The sequence below is a fragment of the Acipenser ruthenus genome, chromosome 56 (genome assembly GCF_902713425.1).
Source record: "Acipenser ruthenus chromosome 56, fAciRut3.2 maternal haplotype, whole genome shotgun sequence".
Lineage (NCBI taxonomy): Eukaryota > Metazoa > Chordata > Actinopteri > Acipenseriformes > Acipenseridae > Acipenser > Acipenser ruthenus.
This window is the reverse complement of record NC_081244.1, coordinates 4,998,169-5,020,310: the sequence shown is the minus strand read 5'-3', so window position 1 is coordinate 5,020,310 and position 22,142 is coordinate 4,998,169. Positions and strand designations below refer to the sequence as shown.

Sequence of the window (22,142 nt, the reverse complement as noted above, 5' to 3'; positions counted from 1 at the left end):
GCCTATTGCTTTTATTACACTTGGGAAACTTTTATAATGGTTAAACTTGGATATTTCACTTTTGCTTCCATGCAACTCTCTGAGCACCTTTGGTCCTCTTGACGCTGTTTTTGGCCCCCACCCTCTTTCTCTTGCCCTTTTGTTTGACAAGTAGTAGTGAATGGGCGTGAGCCACAAACTGCATTGTAAGAGGGTTGGCTTAGTGAAATTGCTTTATATTGAAAGCCTGGGTACGATCAAGTTTCACATTTTTCTTCCCAGCACAGCCAGAGAGTATTACAATGATGCCAACATCTGTGTGGATCTTGTTAAGTTTGGCGTGGGGAGCAGCTTTGGGGATTCATAGTTTGGAAGCGAACTGCATGGATGCCTGTCTGAAAGAGGTACTGTCTGTCTGTCTGCGTGTCTGTACGTCTGTCTGTCTGTGTGTCTGTACGTCTGTCTGTCTGTGTGTCTGTCTGTTTGTGTATCTGTACGTCTGTCTGTCTGTATGTCTGTCTGTGTGCCTGTGTGTCTGTACGTCTGTCTGTCTGTCTGTCTGTACGTCTGTCTGTCTGTGTGTGTGTCTGTCTGTACGTCTGTCTGTCTGTGTGTCTGTACGTTTGTCTGTGTGTCTGTGTCTGTCTGTCTCTGTGTCAGTGTCTGTCTGTCTGTGTGTCTGTCTGTGTGTCTGTATGTCTGTCTGTCTGTGTGTCTGTCTGTCTGTCTGTGTGTCTATACTGTACTGTCTCTTTTCCTTCTTATTTAAATCCAATACAAGTCTCTACTAAAACCCTTCATAAATATTTATTCATTAGCAGTGAATTTAGAAATACGGACAGAAACTTAAATTCCATGATAAACGGTTTGACTGCAAAGCCTTTTTCAGCGACTTCACTTTGAAGACTGAAGAGTGAAGGAACAGAATTTATTCAGGCTGGAACAAAGAAGAATTGGGGGGGGGGGGGGGTTATTGAAGTCTTTCAAATCTTACAAGAAGTTGGGAAAATTAACTCTAGTAGTACTTTAAGCACAGCACAGATATTGACGACACAGTTGGAATATGGAGATAGACAGAACAGAAGGAAGGAGACACTTCTTCACACAGAGAGTGGGGAGGGGATGGAATGGGTTACCTAGTCATGTTGTTGAAGGAGACTCTTCTTCACACAGAGAGTGGTGAGGGGATGGAATGGGTTACCTAGTCATGTTGCTGATTGAGACACTTCTTCACACAGAGAGTGGGGAGGGGATGGAATGGGTTATCTAGTCATGTTGTTGAAGGAGACACTTCTTCACACAGAGAGTGGTGAGGGGATGGAATGGGTTACCTAGTCATGTTGCTGAAGGAGACACTTCTTTACACAGAGAGTGGTGAGGGGATGGAATGGGTTACCTAGTCATGTTGCTGAAGGAGACACTTATTCTCAAGAAGTTGCTTGATGAGATTCTGGGATCAATAAGCTACAAACAACCAAACGAGCAAGATGGGCTGAATGGCCTCATCTCGTTTGTAAACTTTCTTATGTTCTTATGTTCTTCACACAGAGAGTGGTGAAGGGATGGAATGGGTTACCTAGTCATGTTGTTGAAGGAGACACTTCTTCACACAGAGAGTGGTGAAGGGATGGAATGGGTTACCTAGTCATGTTGTTGAAGGAGACTCTTCTTCACACAGAGAGTGGTGAGGGGATGGAATGGGTTACCTAGTCATGTTGTTGAAGGAGACTCTTCTTCACACAGAGAGTGGTGAGGGGATGGAATGGGTTACCTAGTCATGTTGCTGAAGGAGACACTTATTCTCAAGAAGTTGCTTGATGAGATTCTGGGATCAATAAGCTACAAACAACCAAACGAGCAAGATGGGCTGAATGGCCTCATCTCGTTTGTAAACTTTCTTATGTTCTTATGTTCTTCACACAGAGAGTGGTGAAGGGATGGAATGGGTTACCTAGTCAAGTTGTTGAAGGAGACACTTCTTCACACAGAGAGTGGTGAAGGGATGGAATGGGTTACCTAGTCATGTTGTTGAAGGAGACTCTTCTTCACACAGAGAGTGGTGAGGGGATGGAATGGGTTACCTAGTCATGTTGTTGAAGGAGACTCTTCTTCACACAGAGAGTGGTGAGGGGATGGAATGGGTTACCTAGTCATGTTGTTGAGCCTGAATCGCTGGGATCCTTTAAGACCCGGCTTGACAAAGTTCTGAGATCAATCAGCTACTTGGAACCTTGTCCATTTGAGAAGTATTTAAAAAAAGAGCATAAAGAGAAATAATGTTGAGCTGCATAAACAAATTATAAGAGATTCTGTCTTGATGAAGGTTTGCATATAAATCCCTGTGATGGGATGAAAAGCCCTCTCTTGTTAATAGTGTTAATGTTTGTGATTCATGTTTGTGTTAATAACTTAGGACTTTAACTTTTCGGTTTTTATTTTCCTAATCTCTACCTCCCCTAAATGTTAAGTGGTAGTAGTTTTAAGCTGTCTCTGTATCCTAACAAAGAGAAAAGTATTCATTACAAATTGGGTTTAAGATTTGTTCTCTTCTTTGCTACAAATCAAGGAAATGTAAATGCTGGATTTTCTATCAACTCTGTAGGATCAGCGATGAGGAATTAACGTCATTTTTCACCTCTATTTGAAATAAAAAATAAGGTGAAACAGAATCAGGCTCAGTTAAGATATGAAGGTAAAACAAATGACATTGTTTTGCAACTAACAGTTTTTTATGAATTTTGTTAAGAAACAGAATCGGCTAAAAATTAGTTTAAAGGGACGTCAGTTTACCCCCCCCCCCCCCCCCCAAAAAAAAAAAAAACTTCAAGCCCTACTTATTTTGTACCGCTGTAGTATTAGAAAGTGGTACATTGGCAGAATGCGACCTGTGTAATGTCGGAAAGTGGTACGCTGTCAGTTTTTGGTACAGGTGCAATCAATTGCGATGTGATGGGTGTTTTCCTATTGTCAAACAGAGGTACATTTACTATTAATTATACATTCTTTTTTTGCAAACTTAAACTGGAAACAGACAATCAGTTTCTCTAAAAAGAAAAAAAAACAATTCACAACGAACAAGTAAAAAGCTGCACAAGTTAAAAAAAAATGTACAAGACCCAATGCATTGCATCTGATAAATATTTGCATACTATTCTCTTAATGCTGGAAAAATATGATCAATTACATTAAAAACAATGTAAAAGACTGGAAAATAGGATAAATTACATTTAAAAAGATGAAAAAAGATCTAAAACAGCACAACGTACCAGATTTGAACGGGCGCGTTCCTGCTTTCTTAACAGAAGTTGTTTAGTCTATTTTCTTATTTGTTTATTTTATTATGTCTGCTATACATTTAATAACAGGGGTGTTGTTCAACCGCAACTCAAATAGGCAAGCTAAGTCACATGACTCCCATCTCCCGCACGCCTGTCTGATTCAATCACTAGTCCTGATGCAATGAAAAGAGCATTAGGAACGTCCACACCTCGTTACAAAAAGGATATTGCTGCTCTAGAAAGAGTGCAAAGAAGAGCAACCAGAATTATCCCGGGTTTAAAAGGCATGTCGTATGCAGACAGGCTAAAAGAATTGAATCTGTTCAGTCTTGAAGAAAGAAGACTACGCGGCGATCTGATTCAAACATTCAAAATCCTAAAAGGTATTGACAATGTCGACCCAGGGGACTTTTTTGACCTGAAAAAAGAAACAAGGACCAGCAGTCACAAATGGAGATTAGATAAAGGGGCATTCAGAACAGAAAATAGGAGGCACTTTTTTACACAGAGAATTGTGAGGATCTGGAACCAACTCCCCAGTAATGTTGTTGAAGCTGACCCCCTGGGATCCTTCAAGAAGCTGCTTGATGAGATTCTGGCATCAATAAGCTACTAACAACCAAACAAGCAAGATGGGCCGAATGGCCTCCTCTCGTTTGTGAACTTTCTTATGTTCTTATGTTCAACAGACAGCGCATCGGCGACGACAGTGGACATAAACACAAACGAATCCCCTGACACACTCAGACACGGAAATATAGCGAAGCATTCTGACAAGACAGTGGAAATACTTGTAGAAATGAGACAAATTCATTACCTGGATCAGCAAAGGGTTACGTTTGGGCTTTGATTTAAAATACTTACATTTCCATGTGTGAATGTGGATTGAATGGAGAAAACGTAGTTAATGTGTATGTCTTTTTGCACAATATATGTAAGTACACAAAAAAGGTTAGGGTTATATCATGGAAAATGAGTTACACATTAAGTACATTGTAACTATGCACGGTAATTGTGTGTTAGTGCACATGTATTTATTAAGTAACTACTATGTAAATACAGAGTAATTCAGACCTGTCAACTCTCCCGCATTCACAGGGAGTCTCCCGTATTCTACTGTTAAACCTTTAATGTCTACAAAATTCGAGGCTGGTGTGTGGTTACTGCAGCCCCCGTCTGTACAGAGCAGGGTTTAGGACCCAGGAGAAACAGTAAAAAAAAAACTGTAAAAAAGGTATGACAGATTGCACAGATTGTATTTTCAAAAGTTGACAGGTGTGAGATTTCTGTTTACAAAAGCTCCATTTTGAAAACTCAGTGTTGACAGGTATGGTAATTGGAGACTTTACTTAATGTAAAATGTGACCAAAAAAAGACTTCATTGCACTCATGAAGGTACAGAGAACTAGTTTATAATTCCAGGAAAAGGCAATGATTGTTGGCATTGTGTACGTCACATGTTGTACTTGGCTAGAGTATTGAGTTTTAGTCCAATAGCAGAAAAAAAATGTGTTGAATTGCCTTGTGTAATAATGTTGGTAGAAAAACATAAAATTAATACAATACTTACAGTACCAAAGAAAAAGCTGGTGTAAACGCATGTTGTATGCAAACTCAACATCTTGAGACACAGCAGGGGGTAGAATGTGACTCTAGCAATCTTCTGTGGAAAGAACTACAGCTCTGGTCAAAGGTTTTGCATCTCCTAGAATTGTAGGGTTGACGTCATTTAAAAAACACACACACATATAATTATTTAACATCATGTAATCAAAGAAACTACGAAATGACATCAGTAGGAGGCTGTGTGGTCCAGTGGTTGAACTCCACGCCTTGTAACTAGAAGGTCACTGGTTCAAATCCCATCTCTGCCACTGTGTGACCCTCAGCAAGTCTCTTCACCTCCTTGTGCTCCGTCCTGCAGATGAGATGTTAAATCAATGTCCTATTGTAAGTGACTCTGCATATAATGCACAGTTCACAGCCTCTGTAAAGCACTTTGTGATGGTGGTTCACTATGAAAGGTGCTATATAAAGATATTATTATTATCATAAAAGTCTACTGGAAGCCATAATAGTAGTACAGTAGTATTTCATGTTAGATTCCGAAATGTGACGTTTTCAAGTTTTTTGTGAACTATATGGGAAAACTACAAAGCGGTGTGTAATTCAATATGTTAACGTAGCATTAATATGGCCGACTACATAACTATTGTTTAAATGTCGTGCCCTTTTTAAGTGTTTCGGTTCAACCATGAATCATTAAAGCAGCAATCTTGCAGTCCTTCGGTCAGGTGAAATGATATCTCTGGTAATGTGATCTGAGGTATTTGTTGTATGTGTTATTCACCTAAGGATCCAGATGTATTTGGAGATTAGATATGATTCTGAGCGGTCATAGGGGTGCTTTTTAACTGGTGACTGAAAATGATATACAAAGTGAATCTAAAGTTGAGAAGAAAACAAAATAGTAATGATATATGGGAACCGCAGCACATTTCCATTTCACAGAGGGTTGCTACTGTGTTGTTTCACATGGAGGAGATTCAAAAACCTGCATCTTTGGAAGCACAATAAACATGTCAGTACAGCTGTGCTGACAAAAGCAAGCAAGATTCAACTTGCTTTCAGCAGTCACACATCTGCCTTGTTTTCCAACTAACAGAATTGAAATAAACATCACATCCAGGCACAATGTGAACAGAGACTTCCAAGAAATTACTGGTACCACTTTCCATGAAGTGTCTGTAATTACTGTGTATTTACCTAGTCGTTACTTAGTAAATACACATAATTACAGTGTTATTATACATAGTTATAATGTACTTAATGTGTACATCTTTTTGCACAATATATGTAAGTACACTATCAGAAAAGGGTTAGGGTTAGAGTTAGGATTTGGGCTAGGGTTAGGGGAGTAGTGGTTGGGGCTCTGGACTCTTGACCGGAGGGTCGTGGGTTCAATCCCAGGTGGGGGACACTGCTGCTGTACCCTTGAGCAAGGTACTTTACCTAGATTGCTCCAGTAAAAACCCAACTGTATAAATGGGTAATTGTATGTAAAAATAATGTGATATCTTGTAACAATTGTAAGTCACCCTGGATAAGGGCTTCTACTAAGAATTTAATAATAATAATATAGCATGCAAAAAGATTATCCTATTTATTGTAAATTAAGCAAAACAGGGGTTGAGGCAGGGAACTCACTTTTAACCTTGGATCAAATAACATCAACATCAAGCATTTTTTAGGTGTTTTATTTGTCTTTTGATGAACAGTATGTCCAGTGATCGGCAAGGAATAGACTTATTTTCTTACCTCAATCTATTACGTCGCTGCTGTGCGAGATAGTTTGCCTCCTCCTCCCCAACCTCCACCTGCTGTTTGACTTCGTCTAACAGGGAGGGCAGCTATGCTCTGCCCATGGCTTCCCTACAGCCACCTTCTCCACTTATCTGCGAGCGAATTTATGGGCAGGTCTACCTCAAAAGGCTTGGCAAAAGAAAGTAGTGTAAAAATATGTATAATGCAGTAGTGATGTCTCGTCTAAGCTTTCATAAATACCCTTTCGCATGAGTTTCCTGACTGAACTGCTCTTGCAAAACTCTATTAATAAACACAGACTAACGGGAATTCATTTGTAACCAGCAGGAGACTGCTTCACTGTGCAGAGCTTGTAAGATGGGCGACCACATCGCAATTAGAAGAAAATTCAACAACACGCTGTATTCTGTTGAGAGTAAGTCTTGAGCAAACCTATTTTTCCAGCTGTGATATTTCCTCTTTTCCACCCCACTTCTTTCGGGCTGTTTTTCGTCAGCTATAAAATAAGAATGAAAGCCAAACCACATTCATATTACTTTCAGCTGTGAAAATATCGCGAACAGCATCTGTTTCGGATATGTTTCAATATGAGAGGGCTTGTTATATTTTTGGTATTAGTAATTGCTTATTATTGAACCAGCGTTGCATTGAGAGGAAAACTATTTTGGTGTTAGCCACTTACAGTAATTATAGGTTGCAATATAATTCCATGATCCATTTTGCAATTCCATCAGACTCACAGTGTGCAGTTTTGAAAGAAACACATGTTATAGCAAGCATGTATATTGATTTTAAAACAGACATCTGGTACTAAACTAGGTTAAAGGAAGTTCTCAGTTTGCTTCCAGGGAAATTTTACACTGGCTGTGAAGCTCAACACATAGAAAATGGAGCATTATCATCGCTGTGGGTAAGAAAACACCAAGACATGTATCATTTTTAGGCTCCAGTTTCTTATTTTATTTTGAAGCGTCTGAAGGGATGTATTTGCAGAATAAACAGTTACATTTAGACTTAACTTTTAGAACAAAATTAGAATAAGTTATCATAACAGGTAGACGATGCCAGTTAAAAACTCTCTAAAAGATTCAGTAACCCGTCCTCAAATGAACACAATGGATTAAGATGGACTACTGACCTGAAAGAGGTCATTGGAACAGCTGAGAAAGATTTAGCTCGCGGCCGCCCATTCTTATTTCCCAGAATGCACCCACATCGCACCGTGTTTCGCGGAGGGCGGGACTGACGAGGCATGCAGTCACGGGATTGGTCCCCCGCAGAATCTGGTGGCATCCCCCGGCAACCACAGCCATTGTCCACAAGAGGAGGAGCTGCTGGTACGATGGAACCCCAGTGAGTTTGGTAAGCTCTAATTCCTTTGATATGTCAATCAAAGACTAACATTCCATTTTCTTGACTCTGTCAGAACCCGCAATATTATCACTGATCTCCTTTAAAAAAGACTACCCTCACTTTAGCACGAGCAACATTACCTCTTGTCCTCCTTTTACGGAGGGCTAACAAAGGGTTTAAAAGCCACTGTAAAAAATGTAGTGGAGACAGGACAGAGGGTAGGACAAACAGAAACCAGAATTATTATGCATAGTTACAATGTAGTTAAAGTGGGAATCTTTTTGCACAATATTATGCAAAATATCAGAAAAGGGTTAGGGTTAGGTTTAGAGTTAGGGTTAGGGTTATATCATGCAAAAAGATTTACACATTAAGTAACTATGTGTAATAATTATAATGATGTGTAAATGCACATGTATTTACTAGATACAAAATACAATGACTTCAGTCCTAATAAGAGTGAATACTCCTGCCAGTTTTACCACCCCACAATTAGACTCTCTTTAAATACGTCTGATCATTTATCACAGGCTTTTGTTTACTAAGTTCAATGTGTCTAAGGTACTAGGAAACAGACAGGCAGCCTCCACATAACGTTTTTGTTATGCTCAATAGCTTGAGCTGCAGAATGCAGTTTAGCAGGTTTTGTCAAAATCTGACAAAGTATTCTCCAGATAAATGAGAAAGATATAGACATATACACACCCAGATTGTGACACACAGTAACTTCAGCTAAAGCAGATTCTTAGCAACAAATCTTTTGCACTACCATTAGATACACAGGCCTCAAATGTACAGTTTTGAAAGAAAATAATGGCCACAAATTCATAATGAATTCCGGTTGAATATCAGAATATCTTCTGCACTTCCTCTGAGTTCTGAAGTTAATTCCTGTGTGTTTAATTACCCGGATTCATTCCATGTTCCTTTGTAAGAAATGATCACATGTATAAGCCATCCACTCCTGCATGATTGAACACTTCTCACAATCCTCTGTTGCACGAGTAAGAGTGTATGAATGCTAACCTGATTTTTTCTGATTGTGTACTTCCATCTATCATCTAAAGAGATTTACACGTTAAGCACATTGTAGCTATGCGTAATAACACTGTGATACTTTCCTAGGTCATTTCATCTCAGCAGTGTCTGCTGGGTAACGTTGCATGTCAGCCAATAGGGGAAGCAGCTTGAGATTTATTTAACCTAGTGTAGTTTTTTATTTTTTTTATTTAACCAGGAGATTTACCCACTGAGACCGTGCTCGCAGTACCAGATATACAAATAACGTTTCCGTTTATAGCTGGCTATTTGACACATGCACAAGAAGAAAGGCACGTGGATCCTGTCTCGCGAGCTACAATCAGTTTAAATTGTGAAGTCTTTGCCATTACTATATGACCTTATTCTTTGATCACAGTGCAAAGTGTTATCTGAGGTGCTGGGATAGAAAACTGAGAGAATGCCTCAACTACTTCCTGGAATGTTTTATTTTGTTTAGAAAAGAATCACGTGTCATTTGGATTCCTTGCAGTACAAGTTGAAAAATAAAGATCAGGAAGAACTTTGTTTGCTGTTTTCATGTGGACAGCAGTGTGGAGTAGTGGTTAGGGCTGTGGACTCTTGACCGGAGGGTCGTGGGTTCAATCCCAGGTGGGGGACACTGCTGCTGTACCCTTGAGCAAGGTACTTTACCTAGATTGCTCCAGTAAAAACCCAACTGTATAAATGTGTATGTAAAAATAATGTGATATCTTGTAACAATTGTAAGTCGCCCTGGATAAGGGCATCTGCTAAGAAATAAATAATAATGCACAGCCCTCTTTTAATGCGCAAGCATTGCTACACTTTGTCGCCATTGACTGTGTAATTACATAGTAGTTACTTAGTAAATATATGTGCGCTTACACATCATTACAATGTTATTCTGCATAGTGACAATGTACTTAATGTGCAAATCTCTGTGCATGATTAGGGTTATATCTGAGGTGTCGCAATACCTTTCTTTAAGGTTCCCCACAGGTCTCCTCTCAGACCTTAAGGCCTATTCACACCGGACGCAACGCGATTTGTCGAGAGACAAAGAGATTTTTTTCACCGCGACAATGGCTTTCACTCCGGTAGCGACACTTTCCCTGCGTTATTGGCCCAAATCTGAATTTACTCTGGTTACCCTAGCTGACACAGCTGCTGTTGGCTAATTGTGTTTTTGTGTTGTTTTTTGCAGGGATTTTGTACCTTCAGGGTTTTTTTACCCAGGTCATTGCAGATAAGGAGTCTGTATCAGATTGTAAGAGACTGAGACTTCACAAGACAATCGACATCACAGATTACAAGGTAGAGTTTATTTTACAGCATTTAAACTGGACTAGATGGTGTCATAGCCTTACCTTCATGGTGTTGAACATACAGCCTTTTTAAATTCTGAACAGATTTATCAGTGACACTTTCAATTTTCTCAGATTACTGTGTATTTACATAGCAGTTAGTAAATACATGTGTACTTACACATCATTACAATGTAATTATGCACAGTTACAGTGTACTTAATGTGCAAATCTTTTTGCATGACATATGTAAGTACGCAATTGTATCAGAAAAGGGTTAGAGTTATATTGTGCAAAAAGATTTTCATGTGATGGAACTCCTAAAAATAAGGTAGCTCTCAGTCAAGGTCTAATCTTATTGTTTGTATCATCTTATTATTTATTTTTTATGAATTGATTTATTCATTTATGTTTTCAGGTATTTGAAGTCGCATTTTGTGTTCCTTTAAATACAAATTACTCTGTCTTAGTCCATGCGTACCCCATACCAATTGGAAGAGAAAAAGATGACAACGTATTTGCCACCACTAAATTCAGGCCCAGAGGTAAGTGTATTAAGAATGGCTTCTTAGCTCATTGGTAGGCTGCAGTGTGGAAGGCAGTGGGTTTGAGGAGCTCAGTGGTTAAAGAAAGCGCTGGGCTGCAGTGTGGAAGGCAGTGGGTTTGAGGAGCTCAGTGGTTAAAGAAAGCGCTGGGCTGCAGTGTGGAAGGCAGTGGGTTTGAGGAGCTCAGTGGTTAGATAAAGAAAGCGCTGGGCTGCAGTGTGGAAGGCAGCGGGTTTGAGGAGCTCAATGGTTAAAGAAAGCGCTGGGCTGCAGTGTGGAAGGAGGCAGGTTTGAGGAGCTCAGTGGTTAGATAAAGAAAGCGCTGGGCTGCAGTGTGGAAGGCAGCGGGTTTGAGGAGCTCAGTGGTTAGATAAAGAAAGCGCTGGGCTGCGGTGTGGAAGGCAGCGGGTTTGAGGAGCTCAGTGGTTAGATAAAGAAAGCGCTGGGCTGCAGTGTGGAAGGAGGCGGGTTTGAGGAGCTCAGTGGTTAGATAAAGAAAGTGCTGGGCTGCAGTGTGGAAGGCAGTGGGTTTGATGAGCTCAGTGGTTAGATAAAGAAAGCGCTGGGCTGCAGTGTGGAAGGCAGTGGGTTTGAGGAGCTCAATGGTTAGATAAAGAAAGCGCTGGGCTGCAGTGTGGAAGGCAGTGGGTTTGAGGAGCTCAGTGGTTAGATAAAGAAAGCGCTGGGCTGCAGTGTGGAAGGCAGTGGATTTGAGGAGCTCAGTGGTTAAAGAAAGCGCTGGGCTGCAGTGTGGAAGGCAGCGGGTTTGAGGAGCTCAGTGGTTAGATAAAGAAAGCGCTTGGCTGCAGTGTGGAAGGCAGTGGGTTTGAGGAGCTCAGTGGTTAGATAAAGAAAGTGCTGGGCTGCAGTGTGGAAGGCAGTGGGTTTGAGGAGCTCAATGGTTAAAGAAAGCGCTGGGCTGCAGTGTGGAAGGAGGCGGGTTTGAGGAGCTCAGTGGTTAGATAAAGAAAGCGCTGGGCTGCAGTGTGGAAGGCAGTGGGTTTGAGGAGCTCAGTGGTTAGATAAAGAAAGCGCTGGGCTGCAGTGTGGAAGGCAGTGGATTTGAGGAGCTCAGTGGTTAAAGAAAGCACTGGGCTGCAGTGTGGAAGGCAGCGGGTTTGAGGAGCTCAGTGGTTAGATAAAGAAAGCGCTTGGCTGCAGTGTGGAAGGCAGTGGGTTTGAGGAGCTCAGTGGTTAGATAAAGAAAGTGCTGGGCTGCAGTGTGGAAGGCAGTGGGTTTGAGGAGCTCAATGGTTAAAGAAAGCGCTGGGCTGCAGTGTGGAAGGAGGCGGGTTTGAGGAGCTCAGTGGTTAGATAAAGAAAGCGCTGGGCTGCAGTGTGGAAGGCAGTGGGTTTGAGGAGCTCAGTGGTTAGATAAAGAAAGCGCTGGGCTGCAGTGTGGAAGGCAGCGGGTTTGAGGAGCTCAGTGGTTAGATAAAGAAAGTGCTGGGCTGCAGTGTGGAAGGCAGCGGGTTTGAGGAGCTCAGTGGTTAGATAAAGAAAGCGCTGGGCTGCAGTGTGGAAGGCAGCGGGGTTGAGGGGGCTCAGTGGTTAGATAAAGAAAGCGCTGGGCTGCAGTGTGGAAGGCAGTGGGTTTAATGAGCTCAGTGGTTAGATAAAGAAAGCGCTCTGCTGCAGTGTGGAAGGCAGTGGGTTTAATGAGCTCAGTGGTTAGATAAAGAAAGCGCTGGGCTGCAGTGTGGAAGGCAGTGGGTTTAATGAGCTCAGTGGTTAGATAAAGAAAGCGCTTGGCTGCAGTGTGGAAGGCAGTGGGTTTGAGGAGCTCAGTGGTTAGATAAAGAAAGCGCTGGGCTGCAGTGTGGAAGGCAGTGGGTTTGAGGAGCTCAGTGGTTAGATAAAGAAAGCGCTGGGCTGCAGTGTGGAAGGCAGTGGGTTTGATGAGCTCAGTGGTTAGATAAAGAAAGCGCTGGGCTGCAGTGTGGAAGGCAGTGGGGTTGAATAGCTCAGTGGTTAGTTAAAGAAAGCGCTGGGCTGCAGTGTGGAAGGCAGTGGGTTTGAGGAGCTCAGTGGTTAGATAAAGAAAGCGCTGGGCTGCAGTGTGGAAGGCAGTGGATTTGAGGAGCTCAGTGGTTAGATAAAGAAAGCGCTGGGCTGCAGTGTGGAAGGCAGTGGGTTTGAGGAGCTCAGTGGTTAGATAAAGAAAGCGCTGGGCTGCAGTGTGGAAGGCAGTGGGTTTGAGGAGCTCAGTGGTTAGATAAAGAAAGCGCTGGGCTGCAGTGTCGAAGGCAGTGGGTTTGATGAGCTCAGTGGTTAGATAAAGAAAGCGCTGGGCTGCAGTGTGGAAGGCAGTGGGGTTGAATAGCTCAGTGGTTAGCGCTGGGCTGCAGTGTGTTAGCACTGTTTTACTTTCATGTTCTTTTGTTTCTAGATTGTGAACTCCTGTATGGTAAAGCTTACTGTCAAGGTAAGTTGTCTATTTAAACAAAGCAGAGCGTATTTTGTATCAGATTGTGCTACAGTCAATCCAGACTAATTGAATAAACACTTCCATAGAAATATGTAAAATCTTATTGTGGCATCCGACAAACAGAGCCCCTCTGTATATGCCCAAATTATGATATATTCAACAGCTTGAGATAAAGAAGGGTCTCAGTACGTTTCATAAAATTTGACAAGAAATGATTTCGGTGTAATGTTATGAACAGAACTATGTTAAATAGGGGAGAATGGTGTGCTAACAAGGGAAGAGTCTTGATGGGCCAAATGGCCTTTTCTCGTTCCCAAACCTTTCTTATGTTCTTATTTGATATTCTCTTAATTATAGCAAATTGAAAAGCATGCAAACACATAACTGCTACAGTTTTTAGAACTGTAGGCTTTTTTCCTGACCATTTAAAAATGCATGCATTGGATAGAAACGACACAAGTCTATCTCTGTTTCAGAGTCGTTGACTACCTTTCTGTTCTGTATCAGAACATTAGACTATAGGACTTTTCAATAATTTAAAACAAAAGCTTTATCACTAGTTTGATCCATTCCTGGTTTTACAATGAGTTTAATAAGACACACATGAGCTTGTTGCCTATGTACTATGGCTAATCAAGCTCGTAGTTAAACCTGGAATGGGTGAAACTGCTGTGCAATAGGAGTCTTGTTTCCAGCCCTGGTCTGTCAATTATTCATTCCCATTAGTTTGCAGCTCTGAACTTGTGAATGTTTGTAAGATTGTATTTTTTGTGGTTTGTGTTTCAGATTGCCAGAATTTTTATGGCATTGCTAAAGTTAAATGTCTCAAAAGTAAGTTTCAAGCAAATGTGTTTTTTAAATGTACACAGCTGATTTTCTTTTTGTAATCGTCTATTAACTAAGTGATCATAGCTAACAAAATCAATCAATCAATCAATCAATCAATATTTATTTTATATAGCCCCTTTCATAGTGGACCACCATCACAAAGCGCCTTATAAGATAGAGAGGAACAACGCATAATACATTAAATACAGTGAGATACAGGGCATAGTACATTGAATACAACTTTAAAAAACAATGCAAAGAACTACATATCTTTTTTTATTTTAAATTGAAATCTGGTACTACACTTGGTTAAATAAATCTCTGTTTGCAAGCCATGATTTCAGTTAGTGTTGCACTTCCTTGCTCACCTATTGAATGCTTTTTTTGACCCAGAAGACACTGAGATGACCCAAGAAGTGCAAGTGCAAACAGATAACCCGAAAATAAGGGATATAAACTGAGAACTTCCGTAAATCTAAAGTAGTACCAGATATCACGTTTAAAATGAAAATACACGTGTGTTTTCACATTTTATTTTTCCAAACTGCACATTGATAAACAACGTACATCACCAGATGGCAGCGAACCTCGTTCAATAATATGCAAGCTTAAATAGAATGCACCAGTCAGATGCACAGCGCCATCTAGAAACTTCAGCAGTAAGATTTAAGTTTATATATATATAAGTGAAGATATGCACTCTGCCCCCCCCCCAGTTTGAGAACTGCTGGTTTATATCATGTTCTGTTACCTTGGCAGGCTGGGTACCTGGGAATGTAACAGTATCCGAGATTGGCACTAGTATTATAATCACCTTTGAGCTGGCTCCAGACAGCTATGGCATCGGTTCCTACTATATTTACTACCAAGTACATCTGCAAGACTGGCAGAATACAGCTGTGGTAGGTAATTATTAATATGAAAGCAATAAAACATGATCAATATCCGTGCATTGCGTATTCCTTTAAGCCTTGGTATTGGTGTGGTTGATCTTCACTGGACTCTTCCCATGGTCCTTTTTGTGGTGCAGGGACCAGCATTGTATTTAACTAGAACAAAGAAGGATTGGGGGGAGGGGGGGGAAGGGGGGGGGGGGGGGGGCAGGACTTGATTCATGTTTTTATACTCTTAAAAGGAGTTGACATAGTTAATCCGAACCAATTAGCACAGAACAGACCCACCAAGAGGAAGACATTGGTGTTATAATAGACTCATCGCTGTCAGCAGCCACATTGTGCAGGGAAGCAATCAGAAAGGCAAACACAATGCTTGGGCGTACGGCCAAAAGTGTAGAGTATAAATCCAAGGAGGTTACGAAGAGGTTGTGTAAAGCACGGGAGAGACTACACTGAGAATACCGTGTTTAATTCTGCTTGAAGGAATGAGCAATGAAGATGAACTTGAACTTGATTTGAAGTCTTTAAAGTCGTAAAAGTTAACCCTAAATAATATTTGAAGTACAGCACAGAAAGCAGAGGACACAGTTGGAAATTAAGTGGAGATAGACTTAGGACAGAGGGAAGGAGACACTTCTTCACACAGAGAGTGGGGAGGGGATGGAATGGGTTACCTAGTCATGTTGCTGAAGGAGACTCTTCTTCACAAGGAGAGTGGTGAGAGGATGGAATGGGTTACCTAGTCATGTTGTTGAAGGAGACACTTCACACAGAGAGTGGTGAGGGGATGGAATGGGTTACCTAGTCATGTTGTTGAAGGAGACTCTTCTTCACACAGAGAGTGGTGAGAGGATGGAATGGGTTACCTAGTCATGTTGTTGAAGGAGACACTTCTTCACACAGAGAGTGGTGAGGGGATGGAATGGGTTACCTAGTCATGTTGTTGAAGGAGACTCTTCTTCACACAGAGAGTGGTGAGGAGATGGAATGGGTTATCTAGTCATGTTGTTGATGCTGAATCACTGGGATCCTTTAAGACCCAACTTGACAAAGTTCTGAGATCAATCACTTACTAGGAACTGGACGAGCACTGATGGGCCGAATTAAATCCTCTCGTTTTTAAATGTTCTTTGATTTGACATGGAATATTTGTCTTTGTTTATTCATTCCGCAGAAACACGAAACTGCAGAGGGAAAAAGCAGGTTAATAAATGTTACTCTAAAGAACCTTGCGTGCAAAATGAACTACACTATTTTGGTAAGTTGTCAGTTTTTTTAAAAATGTATTTTATGTGCAATTAAGCGATGACCTCAGGTCACATCGTGTGGACGAGGAGCTCTTCAGAGGGAGTAAAATCAAACAGAATCCAGGTTTTTATACCAGACAGGGACTCTGTTATTTCCTCGCTTGATTCACAATCTGTTTACCGCTATTATACAGCAAGTGCTTTGGCCTTCCTTGTAGATCCAGAAATCAAACCTGTTGAGGAAAGCTAGGTCTCCAATCTCTGGAAAGAAACACATGGAACAGAAACCATTTAATACAGGGTATCTGGTGCTATACTAGGTTAAAGAAAGTTTTCAGTTTCTATGCCGTATTCTCAGGATACCTGTTACACTTACCCTTCTGGGCCATTTCACCTCAGCAGTGTCTTCTGGGTCATGTTGCTGGCTGAAAGCATGTCAGTCAATAATGGAAGCAGCTGATTGGTTAATGGCAGGATGATGAGGTGTGGCCAGTTTCACCATGACATCTGAAAGCTTGGCTTCCAACCAGGTTTAACCAAGTGTAGTACCAGGTATCCTGGTTTAAATTTAGAAATGCATTACACACAGTGGGAATACAGAGGACACTGTTGAAAATGAAGTAGAGATCGACTCAGGACAGAGGAAAAGAAACACTTCTTCACACAGAGAGTGGTGAGGGGATGGAATGGGTTACCTAGTCATGTTGTTGAAGGAGACTCTTCTTCACACAGAGTGGTGAGGGGATGGAATGGGTTATCTAGTCATGTTGTTGAAGGAGACTCTTCTTCACACAGAGAGTGGTGATGGGATGGAATGGGTTATCTAGTCATGTTGAAGGAGACACTTCTTCACACAGAGAGTGGTGAGGGGATGGAATGGGTTACCTAGTCATGTTGTTGAAGGAGACTCTTCTTCACACAGAGAGTGGTGATGGGATGGAATGGGTTACCTAGTCATGTTGTTGAAGGAGACACTTCTTCACACACAGAGTGGTGAGGGGATGGAATGGGTTACCTAGTCATGTTGTTGAAGGAGACTCTTCTTCACACAGAGAGTGGTGAGGGGATGGAATGGGTTACCTAGTCATGTTGTTGAAGGAGACACTTCTTCACACAGAGAGTGGTGAGGGGATGGAATGGGTTACCTAGTCATGTTGTTGAAGGAGACACTTCTTCACACAGAGAGTGGTGAGGGGATGGAATGGGTTACCTAGTCATGTTGTTGAAGGAGACACTTCTTCACACAGAGAGTGGTGAGGGGATGGAATGGGTTACCTAGTCATGTTGTTGAAGGAGACACTTCTTCACACACAAAGAGTGGTGAGGGGATGGAATGGGTTACCTAGTCATGTTGTTGAGGCTGAATCACTGGGATCCTTTAAGACCCGACTTGACAAAGTTTTGAGATCAGTCTGCTATTAGGAACCGGACGAGCACAGATGGGCCAAATAACCTCCTTTCATTAGTAACTTTTCTTATGCTCTTATATTCTCTAGCTGTTCTCAGATCTCCGTGATTCAACACAAATTAGACTCAACTACTACCTCCTTGGGAATGGTAAGATCACAAAGTAATTTTAACTTCAAATGGCACCCCATTGGGGCTGCTGAAATGACTCAAAGACCTTGGGTTCAAGTGCTAAGATTATTATTATTATTATTATTATTATTATTATTATTATTATTATTATTAGTTTATTTAGCAGACACCTTTATCCAAGACGACTTACGTAGACTAGGGTGTGTGAAATATGCATCAACTGCAGAGACAACAATGTCTCATCTGAAAGACAGAGTACAAGGAGGTTAAGCGACTTCCTCAAGGTCACACAGTGTGTGGGATTTGAACCCAGGACCTCCTGGTTGCAGGCCCTTTTCTTTAACCACGGGACCACACAGCATTCTATTGCTGATCAGCCAGTGTCTTTATAGAAGTAAGAGTCAGTGCAATCAAACAGCTACTTCAGATCAAATTTCCTTTTTGCTTTGCTGGTAATACACTAGGTGTGCACTAGATGGTGCTGGCACTTACTAATATAATGGCTGATCTATCATGTCAAGCCAATGGAACTCAGTATTTAAAAAACAAAAAGCATGATTGGTAAAGGAGAGCGCAAATATGAAATTTGAAGTTGAGTCAATTAAACAACTATTTTAAAGTTTAATATAAAATACAGCTGTGACCAAAAAGTTTTGCAGCACCTAGAATTTTAGAATTGAGACTTTTAAAAGAAAAGAAAAAAATGAATGAACATAATTTTGATCTTTTATTTAACATCATGTAATCAAAGAAACTACAAAATGATATCGCAAAAGTATACCGGAAGCCATAATAGTAGTACAGTGTTTCATGTTAGATTTCAAAATGAAAAATGTTTCAGTACTCTATATGGAAAACTAAAAAGTGGTATGAAATTCAATATGTTAACGTAACATTATTCAGCAGGTTTCATTTGACTTCATGAAATTAAATTTGTTAGTTATATAGGGTGATGCAAAACTTTTGGTCAGAGCTGTACATAAAATGCATACATACATTGTATTTATTTTTTATTTCACAGAAGAACACTTCAATGGTGTTGTCTATATAGTGGTGTCCCTAGTGGTGTTGGCCGGAATTGCAGTCTTTTTCTGCTTCCTTGTCGTCTACAACACAAAGAGAAAAAGTAAGATCTGCTATCTTTTAAATTGGAATATGGGATAGAAAAATATGCTATGAACTCGCAAAAAAACAACTAATTAAGTGTTTGATCAGTCTCGAAAATACAATTATAGTTATAATTATGCTGCAGTAAAATCAATTATAAATACAGAAACATACTATATATATATTATTATTTTGTTTATTTAGCAGATGACTTTTCCATGGCGACTTACAGAGACTAGGGTGTGTGAACTATGCATCAGCTGCAGAGTCACTTACAATTACGTCTCACCCGAAAGACGGAGCACAAGGAGGTTAAGTGACTTGCTCAGGGTCACGCAATGAGTCAGAGGCTGAGGTGGGATTTGAACCAGGGACCTTCTAGTTACAAGCCTGTTTCTTTAACCACTGGACCACATAGCATCCTCCTATATATTGCAAACAAATGTTGTCAAACACAACATGGACCTGCGAATGATTAAGCTTGGAAAGTTGTGTAATTGAACTGTAATTACAATTACGCAGGTGTGTCGTGGTTCAATTATAGTTAGAACTGTAATTGCAATGAATAATAAATGACACAATTACAACTGGAATTGACCCAAGGTCTGGTCTTGGGTAAAAAAATGAAACTTTGTGTTTGTGTTCGCAGGTCAGCCTTCAGAGCTGTACTCAGTCGACAGTGACAGTCTGGACCTCGGGCCTTCCCCTGTTCTCAATCCCCCCACTCCCCTGGTGTTCCTCTGCTGCTCTCACTGTGAGGGTCCTGGGCACACCCGGCTGGCTTTGGCCCTGGCCTGCTACCTCCAGGAACACTGCGGTTGCCAGGTAACTAGTTTCACTTTCTTTTGATTAATTAAACAAGCATGTCAGCGACATGCATCCCACTGGTGTGAGTCTTATCTTGTGGATTAATCCAGAAAGATTCGCTCAATACAACAGTTAGTCAGTTTAATACGAATATTTTATTAGACTCACAGAACATCAAGCGAAATAAAACAGGCATAGTTACCCATTTTGGAGATGCAGTTTTCTCTTCTTCCTCTGGTCTAACACAAGAGCTTTTCATGTCCAACCTGGGGCGCCATCATTCTTCAACAATTCTTTCACTGTTTAACTCCAGGTAAGCCGGGTATCCTCCTATACTGTCTTTCTCTTGATCACTTCTAATTTACTAAGATAAACACACTCAAAATCCATGCGTTTGACCCACACACCCTGCTAATAGGACATATTGCTTCAGGAGATTACAAGACACAGACATTTGGTACAGAAGAGTACAAGACACCTCCATAGATCATACCAGCATAGGGAATATGTGTCCTTCTCAGTACTTTTCCACAAGCTTGCCTTTGCATTGAGTTAAAGAAAATATACAAAGCATAGCAACATATACAATAGAAAAACAACACCACACCCACGGCTGTAAATTCAAAATCTGTGCTGTCAGTAAAGGCGATCCAAATCTACATGAAAATATGCAACAAACTGGACATTTTCAGTAGTTATCTGCCAATTTTGACTGCCTCTAGCTGTCATTAACTAGAGTCTGCTTTTCACAAAACCCTTTTTTTTTAAAGTTTGCTGACGTTTCCTTACCAGGTGATCCTTGACCTGTGGGAGGAGCTTGCCATCACCCGTGTCGGTCACATGACCTGGCTGAGCGATGGAATCGAGCGCAGCGATTTCGTCGTGACTCTCTGCTCCAGGAGCCTGAAGAGAATGGTGGACATGAGGGCTCCATCGGAACTCGAATCGGGGGGCTGTCACATCGTCGCTACGGCTTCACTGATTGGGGAAAAGATCCGCCAATCACGCATCAGCACAGGCGACCTCTCGAAATTCATTGCCGTGACCTTTGAGAGCGACTTTGAATACCAGATTCCAAGGATCCTGGAACTGGCCTCCAAATATAAGCTGATGGAAGACTTCCCGAAGCTCTTCTCCCACCTCCACTCCCTTGAACTTTACAGCCCGGGTTCTGTACTGCAAGTCAGTAATATAACCCAGGAAGACTACTTCTCAGTCAGATCAGGGTATGCATTGTACTCTGCTCTCAAAGAAGTAGGGATAGTGCCTAATAACAAACTAGTCGACTAGTTAATAGTAAAGCGAACCTCAAATGACTCATCACACGTCATGCGATTGGGAAGTAACTGTGAAGTGATTTCAGATGGGTGGTAGTGCAGTTGTGGTTGCAATCCGCCAACATGTAAATTATATTTTAGAACATTAACAAATACAAGTTCAGGGCAGTTTTTAAATTCAGCGGGCAGACAGAAAAGTGCTACGAAACTGTACATTCAGTACAGAAATATAAAGTGGTGACTAGTCAGCCTGTTTGATGATTACTTTTATTTCAGCTACTCAATATCAAAAGGAGTTGTTCTACCTCTATAAGGAAGCATTGATCAAGTGGTTGCATTCAGTGCAGTTTTTGGCAAGATTTGTTAAAGCATCTTACAAAACACAGAATTATTTCTTCTTCGATTGAGATCTGCTCAGATCTCAGTACACTAAACAGTGTTCAATCTTTTTCGCTATTTGTCTCTTGGACTGTGATCTGCTCAGAGATCAGAAAGTTAAACGCAGCAGCAGAGTCAGTACTACTTTTTCTAGCTAAACCAAGATCCTATCTACTTTTTGGACATTAAAAACTCAATTTCCTCGATTGCTTTTAGTACAGATCAGAAATGCATGTCAGTTATATTTAAGCCGTACCAGAAAACCAATGAAGTTCTGTGTAACAAGTTGTATGACTCATAATATTTAACTTATGCTAATACTCATTTTAATAAATGTAATCTCTTTTTTTAATGTTTTGGACTTAATTGACTTCATTAAAATACTAATACATCACAAACTGTGTTTACGGTTCTGGCCAAATGTTTTGCATCACCCTTTAGAATGATTTTGCTTCATAAGGTCCAGTGAAACCTGCAGAATGGTGTTACGTTAACATATTAACAGTGTGGAATAGTGGTTAGGGCTCTGGACTCTTGACCGGAGGGTCGTGGGTTCAATCCCAGGTGGGGTGACACTGCTGCTGTACCCTTGAGCAAGGTACTTTACCTAGATTGCTCCAGTAAAAAAACAACTGTATAAATGGGTAATTGTATGTAAAAAAAATAATGTGATATCTTGTAACAATTGTAAGTCGCCCTGGATAAGGGCGTCTGCTAAGAAATAAATAAAAATATTGACTTACACACCGCTTTGGAGTTTTTTCATATACTTAACGAAACACTGACACATTGAAATGTACAATCCTTTGTTGCAAAGTGTCTATAAGAAATA

At 40.9% G+C, this 22,142-nt stretch overlaps 1 protein-coding gene across 2 annotated transcripts; it reads left to right on the top strand.

Moving 5' to 3' along the window:
- The first annotated feature begins 261 nt into the window (after positions 1-261).
- Positions 262-22,037, top strand: LOC117404256 (interleukin-17 receptor D-like). Of its 2 annotated transcripts, none has more exons than XM_034007077.3 (13): positions 262-383; positions 6,906-6,996; positions 7,785-7,943; positions 10,159-10,268; positions 10,677-10,803; positions 13,193-13,228; positions 14,018-14,062; positions 14,819-14,961; positions 16,130-16,213; positions 17,699-17,759; positions 18,763-18,867; positions 19,498-19,673; positions 20,448-22,037. In XM_034007077.3, exons 1-13 carry the CDS (start codon positions 282-284, stop codon positions 20,943-20,945), a joined length of 1,737 nt encoding a protein of 578 aa, XP_033862968.3. In that variant the 5' UTR covers positions 262-281; the 3' UTR covers positions 20,946-22,037. The 2 variants fall into 2 exon arrangements, with proteins under 2 accessions (XP_033862968.3, XP_033862969.3); XM_034007078.3 differs by having other exon boundaries at positions 263-383; positions 6,909-6,996; positions 20,448-22,036.
- The last annotated feature ends 105 nt before the right edge of the window (positions 22,038-22,142 follow it).

Coding starts and splice junctions, on each gene's coding strand:
- LOC117404256 (XM_034007077.3), top strand. CDS start 282: ATGATGCCAACATCTGTGTGGATCTTGTTAAGTTTGGCGTGGGGAGCA. Junction 6,997..7,784: donor CACGCTGTATTCTGTTGAGA/GTAAGTCTTGAG, acceptor CTTATTTCCCAG/AATGCACCCACATCGCACCG. Junction 14,962..16,129: donor ACTGGCAGAATACAGCTGTG/GTAGGTAATTAT, acceptor TTCATTCCGCAG/AAACACGAAACTGCAGAGGG.